The 26,200-nt window shown below is 54.6% G+C and overlaps 3 protein-coding genes across 7 annotated transcripts in view; 1 reads left to right on the top strand and 2 right to left on the bottom strand.

The window, feature by feature from the left end:
- FHIP1B (FHF complex subunit HOOK interacting protein 1B) overlaps nucleotides 1-12,741 on the bottom strand; it is a 33,039-nt gene extending 20,298 nt beyond the window's left edge. Inside the window, exons 1-2 of the mRNA XM_053384788.1 lie at nucleotides 12,645-12,741; nucleotides 11,887-11,931 (exon numbers count right to left, since the gene is read on the bottom strand). The gene's annotated coding sequence lies outside the window, so the exon portion shown is untranslated. The remainder of the gene's footprint in view (nucleotides 1-11,886; nucleotides 11,932-12,644) is intronic.
- The window catches only part of LOC128412017 (zinc finger protein 420-like), a 983,187-nt gene that overhangs the window by 888,217 nt on the left and 68,770 nt on the right, over nucleotides 1-26,200 (bottom strand). The window lies entirely within an intron of this gene.
- On the top strand, nucleotides 16,902-26,161 carry CNGA4 (cyclic nucleotide gated channel subunit alpha 4). The gene is made up of 6 exons (XM_053385195.1): nucleotides 16,902-17,005; nucleotides 18,572-18,637; nucleotides 20,409-20,613; nucleotides 20,917-21,094; nucleotides 22,645-23,640; nucleotides 25,645-26,161. Exons 1-6 carry the CDS (start codon nucleotides 16,902-16,904, stop codon nucleotides 26,034-26,036), a joined length of 1,941 nt encoding a protein of 646 aa, XP_053241170.1. The 3' UTR covers nucleotides 26,037-26,161.

Below are 26,200 nucleotides of genomic sequence, written 5' to 3'. Positions count from 1 at the left end.
CCAAGGGGAAGGGTCTTTGGGGGGGCAGCCCTCCCCTTGCCCTTCTCTCTGAGCCCCTCTGTCCTAGAGATCAAGGATTTATTGCAGGAGACACTTAATTCCCCCCCCCACTTCTTTTTTTAAAAGCCACTTCTGCTTCTGGTGGTTTATTTCAGTCCCGGAAGAGGAACGAGGCGCTGCTCTTAATTGCATTTCTCCTTATTGTGCTGGGTCTCTTTCTAGGGAAGCTTCCCCAAATGCCACGGAAAAGAGGAGCAGGATCCGAGTGCAGCCCCTCTGCTTGGCATCTCCTTCCCCTGCCAACGGGAGGCTGAGCTGGGGGGGGGGGAGGCAGAATGCCAGGCGACCCACGAGCCAAGTTCTCACCTTACAAACAAGCAGGAGGAACGCAGGCCAAGGAGGAGCCTGGGTCCCCCCCAGGGGGTTCCTCTTGGCAACGGAGGAGAAGCAGCCGCAGCAGCTGCCACCCTTGGCAGCAGCAGCAGCAGGATCAGGCCCTGCCCTCACCCACAAGCCCTCCCTCCCTCCCGCTGCTGGCAAGGGTGGGGCTCTTTGGCGCAAGTTAGAGGCCCGGGAAAGGCGTTTCCACCTCTCCCAAACACGTCCTTCCTGGCCAGATGAAATAAACCGGGGGAAATTCCTTCCGCCTCAAGGCCAGGGAAAGTCTAAAGTCCGCCCAAGAGAGGCTGCCGCCTTCTGCAAGAGAGGGAGTGGCGGAGGTCTCTGGGTTGCAACAGGCTGGGCACAGATCCCGGCTGCCACGAGGGCTCCTGCCTGGCGCGTCTGGCATGGGTAGCAGGGTCTCAGAGGAGCCGGCTGGATCAGGCCAAGGGGGGCCCCCAAGCCCCCCACCCTGTTCTCACAGGGGCCAGCCAGATGTGCCCATGGGGTGTCCCCAAAAGGACATGGGCAAAGCAACAGCCCCCTCCTGCCCGTTCCAGCAACTGGGGCTCAGAAGGATTGGAGGTGCCCATTGCGGAGGCAGAGAAGAGCTTGGGGGGGGGGGAGAGATCTCGTTCCCAATATTGTGATTGATGACCAGCTAAACATCGCGCTATACCGGTATGTCATCACGATGTCTGAAATAAGGATGGAGCTACGAAGAGGCACCGGCTGGCTTCACGGCTTTCCCTGCACGGTGATTTTTGCATAGAACACAAACACACATCATGATTCGCGATATATTGCCAGGTCTGAAATGATGAAACCAGTATCATGATATGGATTTCAAACCGGATTTGGATGCTATATCAATGGATCGCCCAGTCCTGTTATTTGCCATGGACGGCCCTTTCCTCCTCCGTGAACTGGCCTGCTCCTCCTTTAAAGCCCTCCAAGTGGGTGGCCCTCATGGCCTCTTGTGGCAGGGAGTTCCACAGTTCAACTCTGCATGAAGAAGGGTCTTGCTTTCTCTGCCCCAAATCTCCCAACATCCAGCTTCACTGGATGCCCAGAAGTCCCAGCATTGGAAGGGAAGGGAGAATTCCCCCCCCCCCAGCCCCTTTCTCCAGCCCAGGCATCATTTTATAAGATTCTAGCTTGCCCCCTCTTCCCCAGCCTTTCGCTGAGCTATAAGCCCTTGGGCAATCACTGCACCCCCCTGATCACTTGGGGGGGCCCTCTTTTCTGAACCTTTTCCAATCCTACAACATCCTTCTTGAGGTGAGGCAACCAGAACTGAGCAGAGTATTCTATGGTTACCAGACGTCCCCATTTCCCGGGGACAGTCCCCGGATTTCAAATCTGTCCCTGGACAAAATCCGTCCCCGGATTTCATTTAATGTCCCCGGATTTATATTTTAAGTGTCGTAGATTTATTAGTAGGGAATGAATGTTGAGTGATTCAACAGCACAAGACACATCATGTGGGGACTTCTGGTGAGGCAAAATGGCAGCTGCCATGGCAGCGAGCAGCTCCTGAAGCCAGCCAGAGCCAACTGCGCTACCAGCCTGGCTCCGGGCTGCTGAGACTGCCGCTGTCGCTGCCACTACCGAAGGGGAACCAGGGAAGCCCAGTGCGTCAACTGGGGGAGCCACTGACACACACACACACACACACGACCCAAACTGAGTTGGGAGAGAGAGTGCCCAGCCAGCCGGCCGACTGCCCCGGGGCCAGGCCAACCCCGCAGCCAATGCAAAAGGAAAGGGGAGAGAAGGAGGAGGAGGAGGAGAGAGAAAGGAGGAGAAAAAAGAAAGAACTCCCCACCTTGCACCCCAACAGCACCACAAAGTTGGCAGATTTTTGTCCGGTTCCTTTGCTTTCCCTAGCACGGAATCTGCTCCAACGGAACGGCCTTTGCCGTTTTATGACCCACTCGCTGCATTTGGAGAGAGGCCCTTCTGGAACTCCTGGCAATCTCTTTTGGTTTTAATGGCTCTGAACAATTTGCTTTCCTCAACCAATGTGGCCACCCCTAGGATTATCTAGTCCACCCCCCGCAAAGCAGGAATCTCGATGAAAGCATTTGTATAGTTCTGGACACTCTCACAGAACTCCCAAAAGTTTTAGTTACAGGTAGGTAGTTGTCTTGGTCTGCCGTAGTTGAAACAAAATAAAATAAAAAATTCCTTCCAGTAGCACCTTAGAGACCAACTAAGTTTGTTCTTGGTATGAGCTTTCGTGTGCATGCACACTTCTTCAGATACCACCTCATACCAAGAACAAACTTAGTTGGTCTCTAAGGTGCTACTGGAAGGAATTTTTTTAAAAATTTTGTTCCCAAAAGTTTGTGAGACATGACTTGTCCTTGCCGAAGCCATGCTGACTCCGCTTCTGCGAGGCTTGTTCTTCTATATTCTTGGTTATTTTCTCTGTAACAATACATTCCACCACTTTTCCCAGGTTATAAATTAAGCTAAGCAGCATCCAATTCCTAAGATCCCTTTTTAAAAACTGGTGTTATGTTGACTACTTTCCAGTCCTCAGGTATGGAGGCTGATCCGAGGGACAAGTTACTTATTTTTGCTTGATCAGCAATTTCCCATTTCTTTGAGATCTTGCAGGAATGCCATCCGGACAATTTCTAGCCTTTCTCTACCAGCCAAGAATTCCTCCCTCCTCCCCACTGTCTGCCTCAGTTTCTCGGACAGATACACAGAATTGCTTTGGCTTCTCTGCAATTTCCTTCTCCACCTTTAGCCCTCCTTCATCTCCCCCATCATCCAAGGGTCCAAGAGTCTCCTTGGACAGCCCCTGTCTTGAAGAAGGCTTTGTGAGCAAGTTACTCCAAGGCCCTTGAGATCAGCCTCTGAGCCCCTCCACACATCCCTCAAAGGGCAGCCCCATTAAACTGGTGGGGGCCAGAGGCAGGACCTTTTGGGGGCAGCCCCACATCCTTGCCCCTCTCTCTCCAGGCATGCCTTCCCACATGGGCTCCGGGACCAAACAGCTGTTCCTTAATACTTTGGCTGCTTTCGGAGTTAACTGCTGCTTAAAACTCAGTTTCTGCTCGCTGCTCGTATTTCACAGCTGCTATTTTCGGAAGCTTGGGTGTTTTCTAGAGTGTGGTTTGCAATTCCACGCAGAACAGATTTTGCGTTTCCAGCTATGCTGCCTCGGGTGGGTCAGCCCCCAAAAGGGTGAACTGTAGCATCAACATGAATCAAATCCCAGCACTTCCGACAAAGAGGTGAGTCTTAATTTCAGAGTCCCAACCCAACTGCAGCTACCGGCCAGAGCTGGAGACGGGCCAAAATCCACAGCCAGAATTGAGATTGGAATAGAGGAGCCTGGGGAGGGTTCCCTTCCCACCCCACAGCTTTGCGATTCCATGAACAGCCCCGGCTGCTGCTGATGCTGCACTGCTTCTCTGGGGGCCCCAAAGTCATGCTCTCTGGGTCAAGCGCAGACTTCCTGCCCCCTCCATCTTAACCAGCCCAAAGCAGGCTCCTGCCATGGGGGCAGGCGTGCCCCCTTTAAGGCCCAAGGTGAAGGGGAGCCAGGCAGAGCAGCTACCTGTCTGCCCCGTCCTCCATCTCCTGGCTGGCTGCATTCCCAGGTAGGTCATAATCCCCGCTCAGCAGGTGAACCTCAGCCCTCCGTGCCGTCCGCCCAAAGCTCAGAGCCCCACGGCACACACTTGCCCCCCCCCACCTGACACACAGCGAAAGAGGCCCCCCCAGCCCCAGTGTGGAGAAGCACTGCACAGCTGCCCCTTCCCCAGAGATGCTACTCACCGGTCACCCCAAGAGAGAGAGGGAGGCAGGGAGCAAAGGCGGAAAAGCAGCTCAGCCGCTGCCCCACACACCCCTGGCGTGGACTCTGCCCCTTGCTAGGGCAGGGCAAAGCCAGGAGGAGGCAGCCTCGTCCGGACGCCCCACAGCCGCGGGGACAGCCAGGGATCTATGGGGCGACTGCGCTGGGTGGGAACCCTGCGTTCAGTGACTCAGTTCAGAAAAGAGATTTGCTGAATAAATGATTAGAAATTGGAATACAGAAAAGGGAGGTATGAGGAAGTCGAAGAAGTAAGGTATAAGAAAATAAGATCTGAAATTGTACTTGTTTTTGTTTGTTTGTTTGTTGTGTTTATTGTATTGTATTGTTATGTTTCTGTTGTTATAAAAAATTCCTTAATAAAAAAGTATATTAAAAAAAAAAGAGAGAGATTGCAGAGCAGAAAAAGTTCGGAAAGTAGCAATGGAGATGATCGAAGTGACTCCTGCGAGGAAAGTGTGGGGCGTTTGGGAGTCTTTAGCTTGAAGAAAGGGAGAGGCAACGGGACAGACACTTGTCGCATTTGATTGACGTTGGAATGAGACCGAGTTGAGAAGCCTAGGAGCACATATTGATATAGGAATGTATTAGATAAAATGTAAAGAAATATACAATAATAGGAGTACGTTCATTTGTAAAAAAGCAATATACAATGGGATAGACAGGAAGTTTAGTGTGTTGGTATGTGTATGATTTTGGGGGGAAATTGTTTCTTTTTTTTGTTTCATTTTTTTTCTAGGTATATAAAATTCGTATATAATTTTTTATACATGTTGGAAAATATATTATAGTAAGTCCTGTAACGTAATATGACAATGTTTACTGATGTAATATAAGAATGTTAACCAACAAATAAATAAAATGAAGAGGGGAAAAGAATAGGTACTTGTAGAATTATTCACAGCAAGGAGAACTTGCAGACCTCCAGCTGAACGTGGGGAGGCTCAGGACAGACCAGAGGAAGTGGGACTGTGGAACTCTCTGCCACAGGAAGCCCCCAGCCTAGATGGTTTTAAAAGAGCGTCCACCCAACTGAGGGAGGAGGAGAGGGCCACCAAAGGCGACCAGCCAGGCTGGCTGTTTTTCTCCCTCTCTCCTAATTCCAGAAGTCGTGGAGATCCCAGAAAGCTGAAGGTTGGAGGGTGTGGGGCAGATGGAAGGAAGGCCTTCCTCCCGCCCCGTCCGCCAGCCGAGAGCCAGGCCCCAGAGGATCGTGTTCCTGCCTTTCCTCCAGGAATAGCAGGAGCTGAGACGGCAGCGAAATCCCAGGCAGGCTGCCCAGGAGCAGAGGCAGCAGGTGGGGAGAGAAGGTGGCCCAGAGTCACCTGTCTGCCGAGGGAGGGAGTCCTTCCTTTTACCTGCCCGCAATCTCCCAGAAATCACCTTATTCGCTTCCACCGTGTCGCCGCTTCCTGGCCTTTTCTCCAAACTAAAAAGCCCCCAGCACTTCAGCCTCCCTTCAGTCGCTCCATCTCTGGCTCAATTTCCAAACCTCTTCAAACTCTGCCATCTCCTCTTTGGGGATATTTATTTGGAACAAGCCGGGTTTCGAGAGGCGCAAAGGGAGGCCTTGGGAGACCCGAATCTCTCCCCCCCCCATAACTCTGCCAGAAGCCAAGTGTGTTTTGCAAGGGGGGTGGGGAGAGGTTGCTAAGATCTACTCCAGGCACCAGATCCCTCAGGATCAGCAGTCCCACACGGGCTTTGCAGGGCAGGTTGCTTTCCCTTTTGCAGCAGCAAGAGCTGTGGGGCTGGGAGGGTCCAGATCAGGAAGGTGGGGGGGGGAGGGGAGACACCCACCCCATAGCGCTGCTCCTCGGGGTTTCCGTTCCCCCATCCCCCCCTCCACAGCCCCCCCAGCTGCTCTGAACTCCGAAATCTCCTACAGGAGATCAGGGGGGATCCTCCTCTCGTTCAGGACCTGGTTCTAAAACCGGGCAGGGTGCCCACGACCGCTGGCTCCCAGGGGGCAGAAGGTCCCCCCCGGGCAGGGCCAGGAGAGAGGGAAGGGACCCCCAGGGTCATGTCACCCCCCCCCCCGGGCAGGTGGCCACCCCACCTCTGCTGAAACATCTCCCAGGAAGGAGTATTGGACATTGTGGGGCAGGAGCTGTGGCTGCCAAAGGGAGGAAGGAAGGAAGGGAGGAGAGGAGAGGAGGAACGAAGGAAGGGAAGGGAAGGAAAGGAAAGAAGGAAGGAGATAAAAGATGAAGGAAGGAAGGAAGGAAGGAAGGAGATAAAAGATGAAGGAGAGGAAGGAAGGAAGGAAGGAAGGAAGGAAGGAAGGAAGGAAGGAAGGAAGGAGATAAAAGATGAAGGAGAGGAAGGAGAGGAAGGAAGGAAGGAAGGAAAGCAGGAGGCCTCCTGCTCTGAGTGTCAGGCAAGAAGACCCCCCCTTAGGCACAGAAGCAGGGGGCTGGGGAGGACCCAACAGTGACCTCCTCCAAGCCACACAAACTCCCAGCCTCCACAAGGACTGACAAGGACACAAAGACGTCAGAAGGGCCTGAGCCGCATGTTCTCACAGCAGCTGAATCCAGATAGACTGTCCCTGGGCCATGAGGCTCCATCAGAAGAGCCCGTTGGGTCAGGCCAGGGGCCCACCGAGTCCAGTCTCTGGGGCAGATGCCTGAAGGGAACGTGCAAGCAGCATTTAAGCACAAGGGCAACGCTCTCCCCTCCTGGAGCTTCTGGCGGTGGAGTCAGAGGGCAGCCAGCCTGGCTAGGAGCCACCCAGAGCCCCTCTCTCCTCCTCCGTGTGGTGTACTGGTTAAGAGCAGTAGTCTCGTAATCTGGGGAACCGGGTTCGCGTCTCTGCTCCTCCACATGCAGCTGCTGGGTGACCTTGGGCCAGTCACACTTCTCTGAAGTCTCTCAGCCCCACTCACCTCACAGAGTGTTTGTTGTCAGGGAGGAAGGGAAAGGAGACTGTAAGCCATCTTGAGACTTTCAGGTAGCAATTAATAATAATAATAATAATATTTTTTTATTTATACCCTGCCCTTCCCGGGCTCAGGGCAGCTAACAACAAATTTAAAACACTTAATTGATGCAACAAAAAACCAGCATAAAATACAGTATAAAACGTGAATAGCAATGAATTTAGAATTCAAAAATCAATTTAGGAGGGAAATCCATCCAATAAACATGAGATGATCACCAGGGCTAGCTGGCTAAGTTAGTCCTATTTGGGCCAGCAAGGAGATCAGGGGAGAATTAGCTGTGGGATCCCAGAGCGGGGAATCTTCATAAAAAGTGGAGGAAGGGGAATAAAAGATCAGGCTGAGTTCAGATTGAAAGCCAGGGGAATAGCTCTGTCTTACAGGCCCTGCGGAAGGAGGTTAAATCCTGCAGGGCCCTGGTCTCCTGGGACAGAGCATTCCACCAGGTCGGAGCCACCACTGAGAAGGCCCTGGCCCTGGGGGAGGATAGTCTGACTTCCTTAGGGACCTCTAAACTATGAGTATTCATGGACCTTAAGGTCCTCTGCGGGGCAGACCAGGAGAGGTGGCCCCGTAAAGCGGGATATCAAACCCAATCTGTTCTCCTCCTCCTCCTCCTCCTCCGTGAATTGGTGTGGTCCTCTTTTGAAACCCCCCAAGCCAAGCCAGGAGGCCAAGCATGACCACCAGCCCCCTTGCATTGCAGTGGGTTGGGCTGGATGACCTTTAGGGGGCCCTGCACTGCTATGAAGGACTCCAGGCAGGGGCACCTTAATCCTCATTTCGCTTGGGAGAGCCGGCATGTCTGACGAAGTGGGGTGAGGGCAACATGAGCATTGCAAGCCAGGACTCCTGGGTCCCAGCGAAGCAGCCCCCCCACCTCCTCCAAAGACACACACACACACACACACACACACACACCCCTCGGAAGAAGAGGCAAGGGCGAACTCTGACACAGGCAGAGCCTGCCCAGCCCACAGGAATTGCGGCACATTCCACAGGGCTCTGGCCTGGGCTGGGGGCCAAGGAGGCTGGAGTCTTGAGAAGAGAGAGAGAGGGAGAGAGCCATGCCCTCTGGCCCAGACAGTGGCTCAGGGGAGGGCAGAGGGCACTCTGCGCGCGTGCAGAGGCACTCCCTCCTCGCGGGCATTCATGCCCGCTCTGGCCTGCCCCCCCCCCTGTAGAATGAGGCCCCAGAAGTCTGGCTAAGGAAACTGGGGGGGGCACCTCAGAACTAATAATAAATAATAACAATAAATTTTATTTATACCCCACCCTCCCCGGCCAGAGCCAGGCTCAAGGCGGCTAACAGAAATAAAATAAAATCACAGTAAAACATAATGGGGGGGGGGGGAAAGAGAGGGAGAAAGCAAAAACCCCAATTTAAAATACAGGTTAAAATGCAGCCTCATTTTAAAATAGCAGATAAATCTAGGCGTAAACAGAACTGTGGAGCTGGAAGGGGTCTCCCAAAGGCCATCTAGTCCAACCCGCTTCAATGCAGGAACCGCAGTGGGAGAACCGGGGCCCCCAACCCGTTTGGAGCACTTCAGGAAAACTGAGCCAGCTTCTTGAGAATTAGGGGTGTCAATCACTTATGGGGACGTCTTCAGGGACCAGCTACAAGTCTTCCATCAGCTGCCCCCAAAATATCCTTCTCAGCACCTCCTCCCCTGCCCTCTGGCCCAGCAGGCAGGCTAAAGGCTGTCACCCATGCCGGGGGGCACACACTAAATCTAGCCCACACTGGACCCTTCCTTGGGGTCAGAAGGGGGGGCGAGGGTGGCATTCCTGAGAGCCCCCCCAACCCACATAACCTTCTGCCACAGAGGCAGAGCTAAGCAGAGGGCGGTGAGAAACAGCAGGAATCTCCCCCCCCCAAAAAAGGACATGCTGTATTTGGATCTTGGAGGCGCCAACCGACTCCCCCTGCCCCCCCCCCCGCCCCAGAGCTGTGAGTCAGGCCAGCCAGAAATAACCCTTTGCAGCAGGAGGAGCATGCTGGGAAGGGAAGAGGGGGGGCTCAGGACCCCCGGTTTTTTTGCAATATTGACTTTATTCCATGCTTGCCGTTTTGAATTTCCGGGTGCGATCAAGGTTTCAAACGTCAGCAATCAATCAAGGCATTGGGGGGGGGAGGCAGCTGGCCCAGGAGGCAAGGAATTTGGGGGGTCGCCTGCCCCCCATGTTTGCCAGCCCGGTGTGGGCACAGCGCTTTGGGGGAGAGCCCAGTCCTTTGGTACCCATTGGTGGCCAGAGCCCCCCTCCCTCCCTCCTGGCGCTCAAACTCAGAGGCATCCTATGAAACTGAACCATTTGCCTCCTGAAAACATCCCTGTTTACACAACCTGGCAGAGATGCTTGGGAAGCGGAAGGAATTCTAATCCGTTTCGGTAGTTTTCTCTTCTTTAAAGCCGGTCGCAATTCTTCCTGGGTTTTCTTATCTTTTTGTAAACCGCTCAATCATAATCAATACTGTTTTTATACCCTGCCCACCCGGCCGGGTGGCCTCGAGGTTTGGTTTTGTTTATCAATCAAGCAGCGTACAAACCTCACGAAATAAACAAATGAATCTCAGGGCTGGAAGGATTCAGGGCAGAGAAAAGGCAGCGCAGAGCTGGGCTGGGGAACTCCCCGCCACAGGACAAAGCGAGAGCCACATAATCCAGGCAGCCCTTTCAGAGAAGGCTGGACAAATTCCTGGAGGAGGACAAGGCTCCTGAGTGCCAGCAGGATAAGTGGGGAAGGGGCTCTGGTGCCCAGCGCCTCTGCAGGAGGGTGAAGGCGGAGGGTGCAAGACGGAGGGTGCCTGCCAGGGCAAAGCGGGCCTCCCACGTGGGGTGACTTGGAGGGGCAGCCAAGGGGCCTCGGGATCAAAGCGCTGCTCAAACCTGCCCAGCGGGCGGCTGCCCCGGTGCCCGCTGCCGGGCCCCATGCCCAGGGAGGGAGCAGCCAACGGGCAGTGCCAGGCCAGGACGCCTTCCAAGAGGCTGCCTCTCGCCCTGCCTCTCCTCCTCCCTGCCAGGCCAGGGTGACGAGGGCCAGCTTGCCACACCCTCGCGGCTAAATTTAGCCTGGAAGAGGCTCTTCGGGGGCCGGGATGTCCTTGAGAAGAGCTCTGGAATCAGAGGGCAGGAGCGATGGAAGGGACCCAAAGGTCATCCAGACCAACCCCCTGCAAAGCCAGGAATCTCAGCACAGTTGGCAGGGCTGCCAGAGTACCAGCAGTCCAAGGGGGTGACAAGGAGGGGGCACAACAGCCGGGCAGGGCAGGAAAGCGCCACCCCAGAGGGAGCAGCAAGGGAAAGCTCCTTCTAGCTCCATACTGCCTACACAGACTGGCAGCGGCTGTCCAGGGTTTCAGGCAGATGTCTCTCTCCCAACCTGGGGATTGAATCTTCTACATTCCAAGCACCTGCTCTGTCCCTGAGACCGAGGAAGGCAGAAAGCTGCCATGCTGGGGGAAGAAAAACACTCTGTACATGGCCAGGTGCCCTTTCTGCCCACAGATATTCAGAAGGCGACAGCTGGTAACGTAGAGGGCAGGGCTGGCACAGGTGTGCGCAAACGCCCATTCAGGCAGGCGCCCCCTTGGAGGACGGACCCCCCCCCCAAATAACCCCCCTCTGTCTGGGCACGTTGTGCAGGCGGCTGTGTCCCAAGGTGACCCCACTCGCCAGGGAACCTTGGAAAAAATGACGGAGGAGAGGCAGAGCAGGATTGGGCCCTTTCCCTCCCCACAACGCAGCTGGCAGGAAGCAGGGAAAAGGCAGGGACTCCCCCCCAGCACCCCAAAACCAAGGCGCAGGTTCTGAGCCCCAGGGCCCCTTCGCCTCCCAGAATGCAACTGGTCTTTGTCTCCACCTAGGAGCCACGTCCAGCCCTCTACTCCTCCACAAACCCGCCCAATCCTCTTTCAAGCCCATCTCAGCCTCCTGTGGCAGGGAGTTCCGCAGATTAATCTTTTTTTCCTCTTTTTTTTGAGAAAGAGGACCTTCTCCGACTGATCGGCTTCTTTGGGCAACCCAGAGCAGCCAGACTCCCCCACTCATGGGGCACCCACAAGAAAACAGGGCCCCCTCACCCGGGGGGGGAACCACACACAACAGAAAAGAGGTTCTGTGGACCCTTTGATGCGCCCGGTGTCAGGCCCACAAGGATTATGTCGCAGCCCCACACTTAGGGGCTCCATCAAGGGCTGCCCACCCCACACAAAAGAGGGAGAATGCAGGGGGTCTGAAGCCCCCCACCCACCAAGAAACGCCACAAGTCCTTTGCCAGGAAAAGCCTCTTTTGCAGTGACAGCACCCCCCAAGTCACCAAGTGGGGATTCGAACCTTGCTCAACAAGACGCTAGTCCTCATTTCATCGCCGCAACAACCACCACCAGCGCCTGGCTCCCAAGGTCACATCCAATGAGCTTGGAAGTGGGGGGGGGTGTGGAGCCCTGGTCCCCCCCCCAGATCGCAGTCACATGACACTCTAACCACTATGCCACGCTGTCATGAGCTGCCCTCAATCCAGTTTGCACCACCCCATTCCACCCCCACTCCCCACAAAACTCACCTCAGCTGGCTTCTGGGGGGTGTCCTCCTGGTCCTGACCCCCTTCTTTCTTTTCAGGGGGCCGCCAAGCAGGGCCGCTCCCCCCCACAATCCAAGAGGCCTCGGCGGTGACCCCCCCACACAAATGCCCCCCCCCCCCACTGGAAAGCCCTGGGACGCTTACCTTGCAGTGGAGGCTCCTAGGGTTCGGGTCCCATCCAGACAGCAGCTGGGGGGGGAAGCAGGTGGGGGGGTCAGGGTGGAATCCCCTTTGCTGGCGCCCCCACCCCACCCCTGCTCCTCTTCCACCCAAAGCCCCCTTTCTGCACCGGGGGGGGGGTCCCACAGACCACCCCTCCCCACCGGGTAGATCAGCATGGAGATCACCCCCTGTTGCAGGAGGGGGGGCCGGGGGGGGGCTGCCAGGCCAGCCTGCTCTTTCCTTCCAGGGAGGCGACCCTTGGCCCTAAGTACCCCCCCCCACCGGGTGTCCGCCTGCAGGCCGGGGATCCCCCCCACCTGAGGGACGGGGCAGCCCCCCCCCAAAGAAGCTTTGCCCCAGGAGCCTCCTCGGAGGGGGCGGGGGATAAAGGGAAGGCATCCCTCCCCCTCCGCTTACGCATCTGGGGGGGGAGGGAGGGGGAGGGGGCTGCGCTCCACAAATAGACAGACCCCCCCCCCGCGAGGCGCGACCCAGGACAGGCGGGGGAGGGGAGGGGGCTCTGCTCTCCAGGGTGGGGCCTCGTGGCAGGAGGGGGGGAGATGGGGAGGGGGGGTCCGAGGCCCAGCAGCCCCCCCACCCCACGGAGAGAGAGACTCTGCCCCCCTTGGAAGGAGGGGGTGGAAAGGGGGCGCGAGAGGGAGCCCCCCTCCCCTCCCCTCCTCCCGGGGCCCCCGATCCCTCCCCCCCCGGGTGATGCCCCCCACCCCCCCGCCGGGCACCTGAGTGTCGCCGCCTCCGCTGCCGCCGCCGCGCCGCCATTTTCCTTCCTCCGCCGCCGCCGCCCGGCCAGGCCACGCCCACGGGGCGGGCCCCCTCGCGCCGCAGTCTCCGCCCCCACCTGCCAGCCCCGCCCCCGGCGCCTCCCAGGTGCGGCCAGGGGCCTCTCTGCGCGTGCGCGGGGAGCCCGCGGGGAGCAGGGCGCCTCTGGGCATGGGCAGAGGGCGCCGAGGAGCAGCTGGCGGGCCGGGATCCCGGACCCCCCCAAAAGGAGGAGCGCCTCCTGGGGGTCTCAGGGGCAGGACAGCTGCGCAGGAGTCCAGATCCGCTCCTTTCCCCGGGGACTCGGGGGCTGCGAGGCTTTTCAGCCTCTTCCAATCCAGCAGGAGCTCTTCTTTCCGTCCTCCCCATTCTTAGCCTTCCTTACTGGGATGCTGTGAACCTGATGCAAATTTAATTAATAATAACAACAATTAATAATCATCACATCACCTTGCCAACAAAGGTCTGTATAGTTAAAGCCATGGTTTTCCCAGTAGTGATGTATGGAAGTGAGAGCTGGACCACAAAGAAGGCTGATCGCCGAAGAATTGATGCTTTTATATTATGGTGCTGGAGGAGACTCTTGAGAGTCCCATGGACTGCAAGAAGATCCAACCTCTCCATTCTGAAGGAAATCAGCCCTGAGTGCTCACTGGAAGGACAGATCGTGAAGCTGAGGCTCCAATATTTTGGCCACCTCATGAGAAGAGAAGACTCCCTGGATAAGACCCTGATGTTGGGAAAGATGGAGGGCACAAGGAGAAGGGGACGACAGAGGACGAGATGGTTGGACAGTGTTCTCAAAGCTACCAGGATGAGTTTGACCAAACTGCGCGAGGCAGTGGAAGACAGGAGTGCCTGGCGTGCTCTGGTCCAGGGGGTCACGAAGAGGCGGACACGACTAGACTCAACAACAACAACAATAATAATCAGTGCTTTTTTTCTATAAAAAGTTTAGGGGTCCTCTCATTTTGACTCAAGAAAATCACAATTTTGTAGTTCGAATTGGGGGAAATAAATACAGTCATACCTCATGGTACGGTTGCTTCAGGTTACGTCCCACGGCGAGCCAGAAGTACCCGAAAAGGTTACTTCCGGGTTTTGCCGCTCGCGCATGCGCAGACATGCCAAATGACATCATGCACATACACAGAAGCAGTGAATTGCGACTTGTGCATGCACAGACGCAGGTTGTGTTCTGCTCATGTTGCGAATGGGCTTCCAGAACGGATCCCGTTCGCAACCAGAGGTACCACTGCATAGTAAATGGACAAAAGTGCAAAGATTCACAAAATGTTTAGGGGCATGCGTACCCCTGGGTACCCCCCAGAAAAAAAACACAAATAATAATAATAAATTATTGTGGGGGGTTGCGAGTTTGGCCCGGCTTCTCAAGTGTTTTCCAGTACAGCATCTTGAGTCAAACTACGTTTGGTTGCAAAGGTTTGCTTCACCCTGACATACCTGAGATGTCATTCTCTGCACATTTCCAAAATATTTGGGCTTGGGGACAATTCCAGAGAAACGCAGCCTGCTTCAAGGGAGCTGCCTGTCCACCTTGGTCAGATCCAGGGCCAGATTTTGGTTTGATGTGGCCCTCAGCTTCGGAAGGGAATGGGGCCCTTTCTGTGTCCAGCTGTCCTTTGTCAACAACAAATTGTTGCTGCTTTTTGTGTTGAATATATGCTGTGTGGTAATTTATGGACCTAATGCGGGAGGTAGTGGAGGACAGGAGTGCCTGGCGTGCTCTGGTCCATGGGGTCACGAAGAGTCGGACACGACTAAACGACTAAACAACAACAAAATGGGTATCTAAAGCCATCTGCACATAACAAAATATGTATTTTATCAAATTAATTGATGAACTGAAATACAATTAAGAAGAAGTATATTAATAGTGAAATAATTATTAAGCTCTAACTTTAAATGATTGGGGGCCTATTCCTTACATCACAGGAGCCTACACAACACAAAATACTGTTGCTGTATGTAGGTTTTATTTTATTTCTTTTTTATCTTATATTTTGGAAATATACATCCAGGTTTTTTCCCTTTTGGGGGGGCCCCCCCAAGAGAGTGGGGGCCTAAGCTATAGCTTGTTTAGCTTATACGTAAATCCTGCACTGGTCAGATCCAAGGCTATATATTCAGGTTAATCTACAGGGTGATAATGGCCAGCGGCCGAGAGTCTAAAAAGAATTTCCTCTTGCACTTGGGTCTCTCTCGCTGGTTCCGTTTGGGGGAGCAGGCTGACCCCTGGGGGAAAGAGGGGGCTGGCCCAGGGGGGCCTCTTGGGGCCCCTGACTCTGCCTGTGACGCCTGTGTGTTCCTGATGTGGAGGAGAATGTCCCTATTTTCACCAGAGAAATGTTGGAGGGGATGCGTCTGTGGGACCCCCCCCCCCGGGCTGCCCTATAATAATAATACAATAATTATAATATTATTTATACCCCGCCCATCGAGTGTTAAAAACAATACAGCATTAACTATTAAAAACTTCCCTCAACAGGGCTGCCTTAAGGTGTCTTATAAAAGTCAGATAGTTGTTTCTTTCTTGACATCTGGTGGGAGGGCGTTCCACAGAGCGAGCACCACGACCGAGAAGGCCCTCTGCCTGGTTCCCTGCAACTTGGCTTCTCACAGCGAGGGAACCGCAAGAAGACCCTCGGATCTGGACCCCGGTGTCCAGGCTGAACTGTGGGCTGGAGACGCTCCTTCAGGTCTCCTGGACCGAGGCCGTTTAGGGCTTTAAAGGTCATCATCAACACTTTGAATTGTGCTGAGAAACATACTGGGAGCCAATGTAGGTCTTTCAAGACCGCTGTTATGTGGTCACGGTGGCCCCTCCCAGTCACCAGTCTAGTTCCCGCATTCTGGATTAATTGTAGTTTCCGGGTCACCTTCAAAGGTAGCCCCACATAGAGAGCATTGCAATAGTCCAGACAGTCTGCGGGCAAGGAGGGTCTCATCCTGTGTACCAGATGGAGCTGGTAGACAGCTGCCCTGGACACAGAATTGACCTGTGCCTCCATGGACAGCTGTGAGTCCAAAATGACTCCCAGGCTGTGCACCTGGTCCTTCAGGGGCACAGTTGGCCCATTCAGGACCAGGGAGTCTCCCACACCTGCCTGCCCTCTATCCCCCAAAAGAGTACCGTATTTTTCGCCCCATAGGACGCACTGGCCCATAGGACGCACCTAGTTTTTTGGGGGGGAAATAAAGGGGGGGATTTATTTTTCCCCCAGGTGTGGGGCTGGGACGGGGGATGCCCGAGCTTCCCCCAACCCCAGAGCCCAGAACAGGCTGCTATCCGCAAGCCTAGGCAGCCCGGCGGGAAGTCGCGCCCGTCTCCCCAGGCTTGCAGATATCTGTCCCCAGCGCCAGCCTCCGAACCAGGTCGGGGAACAGCGGGTTGCCGTGCTGCACCTCCCCGCTGTCCCCCGAGCTTGTGGGGCTGCCTGATATCTGCCCGAAGCCTGGGTGCGCTGTGCAGCGAGCCCCAGGCTTCGGGATGCAGGCAGCTCTCCGCAAGCCGGGGGAGATTGGCGCCTTGGGAGCCCGACGGGAACTCCTGCCGGGCTCGCAAGGCTTGCGGAGAGCTGCGCGAAGTCTGGAGAGCGAGAGGGGTTGGTGCGCACCGACCCCTCTCGCTCTCCAGGCTTCAGCGAAAGCCTGCGTTTGCCCCATAGGACGCACACACATTTCCCCTTCATTTTTGGAGGAGGAAAAGTGCGTCCTATAGGGCGAAAAATACGGTACTTCTGTCTTGTCAGGATTCAACCTCATTCCATTAGCTGCCAGCCATCCTCCAACCACCTCCAGGCACTCACACAGGACCTTCACCGCCTTCACTGGTTCTGATTTGAAAGAGAGGTAGAGCTGGAGGAGGGGCAAGGCCTGCACAGCTTGGTCTGGGCCCCCATCCCCCTGCCTGCTTGCCTTGCCCTGGCCTGGCAGCCACCCTGCCCCCCCTGCTCTCCCCAGGGTCCTCATCAGCGCCGCTCCCTCCCTGATTGGGCCCTTTAGGGTTGCACCTGCCGGCTCAGGTGTGTGGCTGAGCCCCACGGGGGCGGACGGGAGGGGGGAGCCCTGCTGCGTTGCTAGGCGCCTGTGCGCCTGGATGCAGAACACCAGCCAGAGAGAGAGGCTCTGCTGTGGGGCAGAGAGGGGGCTGTGGCCTCGCTTGGACCAGGAGTCTGCAGCTGCCAGCCCGTGCCATGATGAATAGGCTGGCCAGGGTCTTCCGAGGCAAGGACAGGGAGGGGGAGGCGAAGCTCATCAAGACGGAGGAGAGCACCCCTAGAGCAGCCCCCAAACCGCGGTGAGTGGGGACCGGCCCAGGATGGGGGGGGCGTGAGTACAAGTATTGGGGGGGCAGGGAGTGTGAGGCCCCATGGCAGCAGGCACTGTGCAGGGCGCAGGTTGGGCAAAGGGGTGGCGTGGAGTAGGGGAAGCATAGGACTGGAGAGCTGGCAGGGACCCCAAGAGTTTTCCATTAATTTTTGTTTCCACTCCGAATTTTTTCAGCCTTTCCAGTTTGAGGCTTTTAAAATTCTTGCGGCCACTCTAGCATGTAAAAATAATTCCCTTGCATTCTTTGGTATGTCAGAGCCTAATATTCCAAGAAGGAACACCTCTGGTTTTGTTTGTTTTTTTATAAACGAGATCTTTAAAACATTTTTTTAAAGTTCCATATAGATTTCATCCCAGAACTCCTTAATGTTTTTTTTGCATGTGCACCACATGTGATTCTCCACATCTCCAACACTTGTTTGATACATTTTCATTCCTTTTTGGTGATTTTAATGGAGTCAAGCACCAACGATACTGCATTTTCAAAAAAAATTCTCTCAGTGTGTAACAAGCAGTGAATTTCATATTGATTTCCCAGAGGTTTTCACAATCTTTCATTAAGATATTATATCCAAAGTCCTATGCCCATTTTATCATAACAGATTTCACCTCCTCCTGCTTGACTTCCCAATCATGGAAGAATCAGTACATTTTAGAAAGAGTTTTCGCTTTTGAGTTAATCAGGTCATGCTCTAGCCTGTAATAATAATAATTTATTATTTGTACCCTGCCCATCTGGCTGGGTTTCCCCAGCCACTCTGGGCGGCTTCCAACAAAGATGAAAAATACATTAAAATGTCACACATTAAAAACTTCCCTAAACAGGGCTGCCTTCAGATGTCTTCTAAATGTCAGGTAGTTGTTTTCCTCTTTGACATCTGATGGGACGGCGTTCCACAGGGCAGGCGCCACCACCAAGAAGGCCCTCTGCCTGATTCCCTGTAACCTCACTTCTTGCAATGAGGGAACCGCCAGAAGGCCCTCGGAGCTGGACCTCAGTGTCCGGGCTGAACGATGGGGGTGGAGATGCTCCTTCAGGTATACAGGACCGATGGTGAAAGGCTGAACTCTTTTTCTGCTGCTTCTCTTTCATTCCCTTCCTTGGTTATGGGAGGTGTTTCCGTGAAATACTTTTGACACAGCCCAGTTTCCTTCACGGCTTCATACTTTGGTCCGTGAGCAAGGGGCTGGACCTCAGCGTCTGGGCAGAAAGAGGGGGGTGGAGACGCTCCTTCAGGTCTACTGGCCACCCATCTTCAGTCTAGATGGCCACCCCTCTTAAAAACTCTGGTGAAGGTCTACCACCTTCTGAAGGATCATTGGTTCAGGTCCTGCTATCTGGACCCGCAGAAAACAAACTTGTTCACTCTTCCAAGTGGCAGCCCTGGAGAGATGTGAATATGGCTCCCACATCTCCTGAGTCTTCTCTTTTTCCAGGCTAAACAAACCCAACTCCCTCGACCGTTCCTCACAAAGAAGGCTTGGTTTCCAGACCCTGGATTATCTTGGTCTCCCTCCCCTGCCCCTGTTCCAGCTTGTCCACATCCTTCTTCAATGGGGATGCCCTGAACCGCCACTGGGCAGAGGCCCCAACTGCTCTGTGCGTGATCTGTAGCCCCTCTCTCCCTGTGCCCCCCCTCCAGTCTTGGGGACACGCCTCAAACCAGGCTTTGCCCACCTGGTGCCTTCTCCCATCACACACACATCCCAGACACAGCTGTGTTGCAGGCCCAAACCTAGGGAACTCCCTGCCACAGGGATAGCCCCTGATTCGGAAGGACTGGACAAATCCTGCAAAGCTGGAGAGGGCTCCTTCCAAGGGCTCCAGGCCCCAGCGGCCGTTCTCTGCCCTCCACCCCAGAGGCAGCCATGCTTCTGAATCCCAGTTGCAGAGAGGGCTCTGGAACTCGGATCCTTCTCTGGCTGGCCCCCGTGAGAAGAGGATGCCGGAGTTGATGGGCGCCCCATGGCCCGATCCGGCAGGCTCTTCTTAGGAGGTTCTTAGGGGACGGCGAAGAGGGAGAGGCTTCCTTCAATCCTGCAGCTTTTCAAACATTAAAGTACAAGGTTCTTTGGAACCTTCAGACCTACTTCTCTCCCTCTGTAGGTTCTATGTTTAAGTTTAGTTTGCCTCATCTTTTACCATTATCCACCTGTTGTGTATCCCTAATTGCCAGAGATAATTCCACATTGCAAGTGCCATTACATCCCTGCCAGTGATTTTAACTGTTTACAGTGGTCTTTTAAATAAGTTACAAATTTGCTCTGGTCTTTAGAAAATACTGTATTTTTTGCCCCATAAGACGCACCTAGTTTTTAGAGGAGGAAAACAAGGGACAAAAATATTCTGAACGAAACAGTGGATGTATCACTTTTGTGGTTCATGCTGTGGCCACAGACATGTGATTTGACGGGGAGTTTGGGGTAGCCCAATGCAAAAATCCTGAGGATCCATGTGGATCCATGCTTTGTAACCATGTTTTTGCACCATTGCAGCCCCACGAAACAGTGGATGCGTGATTTTTTTGGTGCAGGCTACAGCCATGGACATGCTATGTGATCTGATGGTGGATTTGGGGTGACCCACCAATCCATGAGCTTTTACCTCCCCCCTCCCAGACAGCCTCCGCTAGTGTCCTATCTCTCTTCTGATTCCACCAATCAGCTGCTTCCTTTCAACACCCCCTTCCCTCTTGTTTGCCTTAGGGTCTTTTCCTCAGCTGGAGTAGTTTTTTGCTCCTCCTTTTCTTCTAATTTCTCTCCTTATTGCTTTAGCCTTCCTGTTTCCCCCCTTTGCAAGTTTGCTGTCTTTACCTCCCCCCTCCCAGGCAGCCTCCTTTATCTCTAGCGTCCCTTATCTTGCTCCCGATCGCTTGCCGATCAGCGACTTTGTTTCAACACCCACTTCCCTCTTTCAAAAAAAGAGAGCATGATCTGCTTTTCTCCCCTGGGCAACTCAGCTCCAGGGACCACGCATTTGCTCCATAAGACGCACAGACATTTCCCCATACTTTTTGGGAAGAAAAAAGTGCGTCTTATGGAGCGAAAATACGGTACTTGTTCTTCCTGGTTTCGGATCTTCCCCGTCAGTCTCACCAGCTCCGCATACTCCATCAGATTCGCCAGCCATTCTTCTTTTGTTAGTACTTCTCCTTCCTTCCATCTCTGGGCTAGTAGCATTCTCGCTTCCATCGCTGCGTAAATAAAAAGTCTTTTATCTTCTCCTGGTAGCCATTCACCTATTATACCTAAGAGAAAGGCTTCTGTGTTTTTTAAGAAATGTATTTTTAAACATTTTCTTTAGTTCATTATATATCATTTCCCAGAAGGCCTTTGCCAATGTCCTTCTCACTCCTCTGCTCTGCTCTCAGCCAGGAGAAGAAACGGATCCTGGACCCATCGGGGGACTATTATTACTGGTGGCTGGTCACCATGGTGTTCCCCATCATGTACAACTGGATCATCCTCATCTGCAGGTGGGCGGAGGGGGGCTGGGCTGGATCCACCTGTGGGGAGGGGGCTGGGGGCTCAGGGAAGCCACGGAGGGGGCCCAGCACTGGGGCCAAGGTTCTCCTGGTGGGAGCATCAGCAGAAGCACAACTGTTGCCCAAGGAGGGAGGAGGGAAGGAAAGCGACAGAAACCCCTTTTGGATTCCTTCCTTGTCTTTTGAATCCAGGGGTTCAGGCACTGGCAAAACAAGAATGCAGTTCTGGGAGGGGGTCATTTTAGGAAGGGAGGGAGTTTCAGAGCAAACTGCCCCCCATTAACATTTTGGGGCTATTCCTGGGGGGAAGGGGAGAGCTGAATGGGGGTCTGCAGGAGGGTGGAGCAAGGAACAAGGAGAGAGCTTGGAGGGGGCTGCCTCGCCTTTGGGGTAGCTGCTGCTGCAGTGGGTGGGTTGTGGGTTCGGATGCTGCCACCCGTCTCTCTCTGCTTCCCTCCTGCGCAGGTCCTGCTTCCCTGAGCTGCAGCGCAAATACCTCTTCCTCTGGCTGGCCCTGGACTACCTCTGCGACCTGCTGTACCTGCTGGACATCGGGGTCCACTTCTACACGGGTCAGTGGCCTTTCAGCCTCGGGGCCTCTCTCCTCGCCCCTCCCCTTACTCCCCCCTGCACCCCACCTGGCGAATGCTTCTCCCCCTTCATCCAATGAAGCTGAACGTTGAGAGATTCAGGACAGAGAGAAGAAAGTCTTTCGTTAGACCGTGGAACTCCCTGCCACAGTACGCAGGGATGTCCACCAGCCTAGATGGCTTTAGGAAAGATTGGACCAATTCCTGGAGAAGGAGAAAGATATCAAGGGCTCCTGGCCAGGATATCTTTGTTCTTCCTCCACAGTCAGGGGTAGCAATGCTTTTTAGGTTTGATGAGGCCCTAAGCTACTGAAGGTAACGAGGTCCTTTATATGTCCAGCTGTCCTTTGTCAACAACAAATAGTCGCTGTTTTTGTGTTGAATATATGCTAGATGGTAATTGATGGACCTGATAGGTATCTCAGGCCATTTGCACATGTCGCCCTGCAGCCAGTCCATGCAGAATGTCGGCACCCTATATATAGAAAGGAGCAAACCAGGGATATTGTAGGGGGCAGACTAGCAGGCGGGGGCCATGACTTACATCATAGCAGCCTACACAGCACAAAACACTGTTGCTGTATGTAGGTTTTATTTGTTTTTATCTTATATTTTGGAAATGTACATCCAGGTTTTTTTTTCCTTAATTTTTTTTGGGGCCCCAAGAGAGTGGGGCCCTAAGCTATAGCTTGTTTAGCTTATACATACATCCGGCACTGGATCTGCTGAAGTGGTTGGCCTATTCCTTCGAAGAGCAGGTTCCAGCTGACCAGGCCCTGGTGCTGACAGAGAGAGAGGCAATTCTGGCAGCTTTCCTATCAAGAGGGTCTCTCTGACCCCTACATTCCCGACCTTTGAAGGGAGAGGAGACCGGATGGGACCCTCTGGCTCAATCCAGCAGGCCCTTCTTAGGTTGTTCCGTTTGTTGGAGAGGAGTGGAGATAATAATAATAATAAATTTTTATTTTTACCCTGCCCTTCCCAGTTCAGGAAACCAGGCTCAGGGTGGCTAACAACAAATTTAAAACACTTAATTGATGCTACAAAAACACCAGCATAAAATACAGTATAAAGCGTAAATAACAATAAAATCAAGAATCAAATATTAATTTAGGGGGGAAATCCATCCAATAAACATGAGGTGATCACCAGGGCTAGCTGGCTAAATGAGTCCCACTTGGGCCAGCGAGGAGGCCAGGGGAGAATTAGCTGTGGGATCCCAGAGTGGGTAATCTTCATAAAAAGGGGAGGAAGGGGAGTAAAAGAACAGGCTAAGTTCAAATGGAAAGCCAGGTGGAATAGCTCTGTCTTACAGGCCCCAATGGAAGGAGGTTAAATCCTGCATGGCCCTGGTCTCCTGGGACAGAGCATTCCACCAGGTCGGAGCCACCACTGAAAAGGCCCTGGCCCTGGTGGAGGATAGTCCTTAGGGCCCGGGACTTCTGAACTATGGTAATTCATGAACCTTAAGGTCCTCTGCCTGGGGCCGAGGGTCTCCTCTGACCCATCTCCTTCCCCCCTCCCCACCCCAGGCTTCCTGGAGCAAGGCATCCTCATCCAGGACCGCTCCAAGATCTCGCGCCACTACACCTGCTCCTCCGCCTTCCTGCTGGACCTCCTCTCGGTGTTGCCCACCGACCTCCTCTACCTGCGCCTGGGCCTGGCCACCCCCGCCGTCCGGGCCAACCGCTTCCTGCGCAGCCCCCGCCTCTTCGAGGCCTTTGACCGCATCGAGACGCGCACGGCGCACCCCAACTCCTTTCGCATCTCCAAGCTGATGCTCTACGTCTTCGTCACCATCCACTGGAACGCCTGCGTCTACTTCGCCCTCTCGGGCTACGTGGGCTACGGGGCGGACGAGTGGGTCTACCCCAACGTCAGCATCCCCGGCTTTGAGCGCCTGCTGCGCCAGTACCTCTACAGCTTCTACTTCTCCACCCTCATCCTCACCACGGTGGGCGACACGCCCATGCCCCACCGCGAGGAAGAGTTCCTCTTCATGGCGGCCGACTTCCTGCTGGCCGTCATGGGCTTCGCCACCATCATGGGGAGCATGACCTCGGTCATCTCCAACATGAACCAGGCAGACGACGCCTTCGTCCCCAACTCGGACCTGGTCAAGGGCTACCTGCGCACCCACTGCCCCAACCGGCGCCTCCAGAACCGCGTGGTGGAGTGGTACCAGCACCTGCAGATGGAGAAGAAGATGACCAACGAGCTGCAGATCCTGCAGCACCTCCCTGAGCGCCTGCGGGCCGAGGTGGCCGTCAGCGTCCACCTGCCCACCCTCCGCAAGGTGCAGATCTTCCAGAGCTGCGAGCAGAGCCTGCTGGAGGAGCTGGTCCTCAAGCTCAAGCCCCAGGTCTACAGCCCCGGGGAGTACGTCTGCAAGAAGGGCGACGTGGGCCGGGAGATGTACTTCATCCGGGAGGGGAAGCTGGCCGTGGTGGCCGACGACGGGACCACCCAGTACGCCGTGCTGGGAGAGGGGCTCTACTTTGGAGAGATCAGCATCATCAACATCAAAGGTGAGCCCAGGGGGGAGGGAGGAGGCGGGGGTGTCGTGCGTGGAGGAAAAACTGAAGCACATTGCAGAGTTCCCCCCAAAATAGACCAGAGGCAATTTCATCCAGCAGAGTCTACTGTTGGTCAGAAATTCGAAATCCGCATCTGAAGAAGTGTGCATACATACGAAAGCTCATACCAATAAGTTGGTCTCTAAGGTGCTACTGGAAGGAGGTTTTTTATTTTGTTTCGACTATGGCAGACCAACACGGCTACCTAAAGGGTAAAGGTAAAGGGACCCCTGACCATTAGGTCCAGTCGTGACCGACTCTGGGGCTGGGGCGCTCATCTCTCTTTATTGGCCGAGGGAGCCGGCGTACAGCTTCCGGGTCATGTGGCCAGCATGACTGAGCCGCTTCCGGCGAACCAGAGCAGCGCACGGAAACGCTCCTGCCGGAGCAGGACCTATTGATCTACTTGCACTTTGACATGCTTTCGAACTTTTACTCAGGGATGATGGGAATTGTAGTCCCAAAACATCTGGCAGGCCAAGTTTGAGGATGCCTGCCACAGACAGAGGAGATTCCCATAATCACTCATTTATTCAGCTGAGTAAAACAGAGCGGACAAGCCACACTCACCAGCGTGATGGCGAAGCCGCGACAAATAGCTTTGTTCATGCTTTTTATAGGCCTCCCCCCTCCCTCCCCCCCTCGAGGTTCCTTGCACTAATGGAAACAGGACACCCTGCCTGGAGACCTTGACGGGGAGAGTTGCCTGGCAAAGGGAGGTTTTCCTGAAATCACCTAGCAACGTTATCTGGTCTTCACATGAGCATGGCTCACCCTCCTAAATTCTAAAGGAGGCAGTTTTTTACAGAAGCAAAATCAGTTAGGCTAACCAAAAAAACAGGACAAGAACAGGCCTCTGTGACTTTTCCTGAGACCCCACAATAGTAATAATAATAATAATTTTATTATTTATCCCCTGGCCCATATGATAAAACATCAAACATTAAAAACTTCCCTAAGCAGGACTGCCTTCACATGTCTTCTAAAAGTCAGATAGTTGCTTCTTGCCTTGACATCTGGTGGGAGGGCATTCCACAGGGCGGGCGCCACTACCGAGAAGGCCCTCTGCCTGGTTCCCTGTAGCTTTGCTTCTCGCAGCGAGGGAACTGCCAGAAGGCCCTCGGAGCTGGACCTCAGTGTCCGGGCAGAACGATGGGGGTGGAGACGCTCCTTCAGGTATACTGGGCCGAGGCCGTTTAGGGCTTTAAAGGTCAGCACCAACACTTTGACTTGTGCTGGGAAACGTACTGGGAGCCAATGCAGGTCTCTCAGGACCAGTATTATATGGTCTCAGTAAGACTTTATCTTACAGAAAGGTTCAACCTCACTGGCATCCTCTTCATATTAACCCGCAGAGGAAGGTTTCCTTTTGGGAAGAATGAAATCCTTTTTTACAGAAAGGTTCAACCTCACTGGCATCCTCTTCATATTAACCCGCAGAGGAAGGTTTCCTTTTGGGAAGAATGAAATCCTTTTTTACAGAAAGGTTCAACCTCGCCAGCATCCTCTTAATACACTTTGAATTGTGCTCGGAAACGTCCTGGGAGCCAGTGTAGGTCTTTCAAGACCGGTGTTAGGTGGTCTTGGTGGCCGCTCCCAGTCACCAGTCTAGCAACACATAAGCATCTTGTCTCCAGTGGGTCTTGCCCCCGTGACGCAGTTGCTGAGATGGAAGGCCCCCCCACCCCGCCGCTGCCTCAGCCCCCGCCTCTCCGAGGTTTCTCCCGAGGAATTCCACCCGGCAACCTCTCCTCTGCCATTTCCATGCCTCTTCTGGAGACTGAGAGGGAAGGGGAGCTTGTCTTAGCAGGAGGGGGAGAATCCCCTGGCTTCTTCACCAGCCGGACTCCTCTCTGCCTCTTGGCCTCTTCCTCCCACCCCAGGGGCCTGATCCTGCATGCTCCGCTTATGTTCTCAAGGCCCCCGCTGACCCCATTGCCCCCCTTCCCCCCCCAGGGAACAAGTCCGGGAACCGCCGCACAGCCAACATCAAGAGCATCGGCTTCTCGGACCTCTTCTGCCTGTCGAAGGAGGACCTGACGGAGGTGCTGGCCGAGTTCCCCAGCGCCAAGGCCATGCTGGAGGCCAAGGGCAGGGAGATCCTGCTCAAGATGGACAAGCTGGACGTCAACGCGGAGGCGGCCGAGATCGCCCAGCTGCAGGAGGAGGAGCGCCGGACGGCCGCCCTGGAAGAGGGCCTGGACGCCCTGCAGACCAAGCTGGCCAGAATCCTGGCGGGACTCGAATCCAGCGCCTTTAAGGTGGCTCTGCGCCTGGAGCGCCTGGAGTGGCAGATGCGGGAGTGGGGGGCCGAGGAGGAGGCGGAGAGGGAGGGGGCTGAGCCTTAGCCACCCCCCCACACACCCCACCTGAGGCAATGAGGAGGCTGCCCACCCCACAGTTACTGCTGCCAGGCTGAGTCCCCCGGCCTACGGGGCACATGGCCTCTGGTGCAGTCTGGGGGCTGGCGTGGGGGGTGGATTCCCACATTGCAGTCTAGATGAGCCTTGGG

The sequence above is a fragment of the Podarcis raffonei genome, chromosome 4 (genome assembly GCF_027172205.1).
Source record: "Podarcis raffonei isolate rPodRaf1 chromosome 4, rPodRaf1.pri, whole genome shotgun sequence".
NCBI lineage: Eukaryota > Metazoa > Chordata > Lepidosauria > Squamata > Lacertidae > Podarcis > Podarcis raffonei.
Note: the sequence above shows the minus strand (reverse complement) of the source record. Positions and strands in the feature narration are given on the sequence as shown.

What these genes read in the sequence shown, in the direction of transcription:
- CNGA4 (XM_053385195.1), top strand. Translation starts at nt 16,902, where the DNA reads ATGATGAATAGGCTGGCCAGGGTCTTCCGAGGCAAGGACAGGGAGGGG. An exon ending in AGAGCAGCCCCCAAACCGCG is followed by an intron (nt 17,006 to 18,571) that starts GTGAGTGGGGAC and finishes CCCCTGTTCCAG; the next exon opens with CTTGTCCACATCCTTCTTCA. An exon ending in GCAGAGGCCCCAACTGCTCT is followed by an intron (nt 18,638 to 20,408) that starts GTGCGTGATCTG and finishes CTCTGCTCTCAG; the next exon opens with CCAGGAGAAGAAACGGATCC.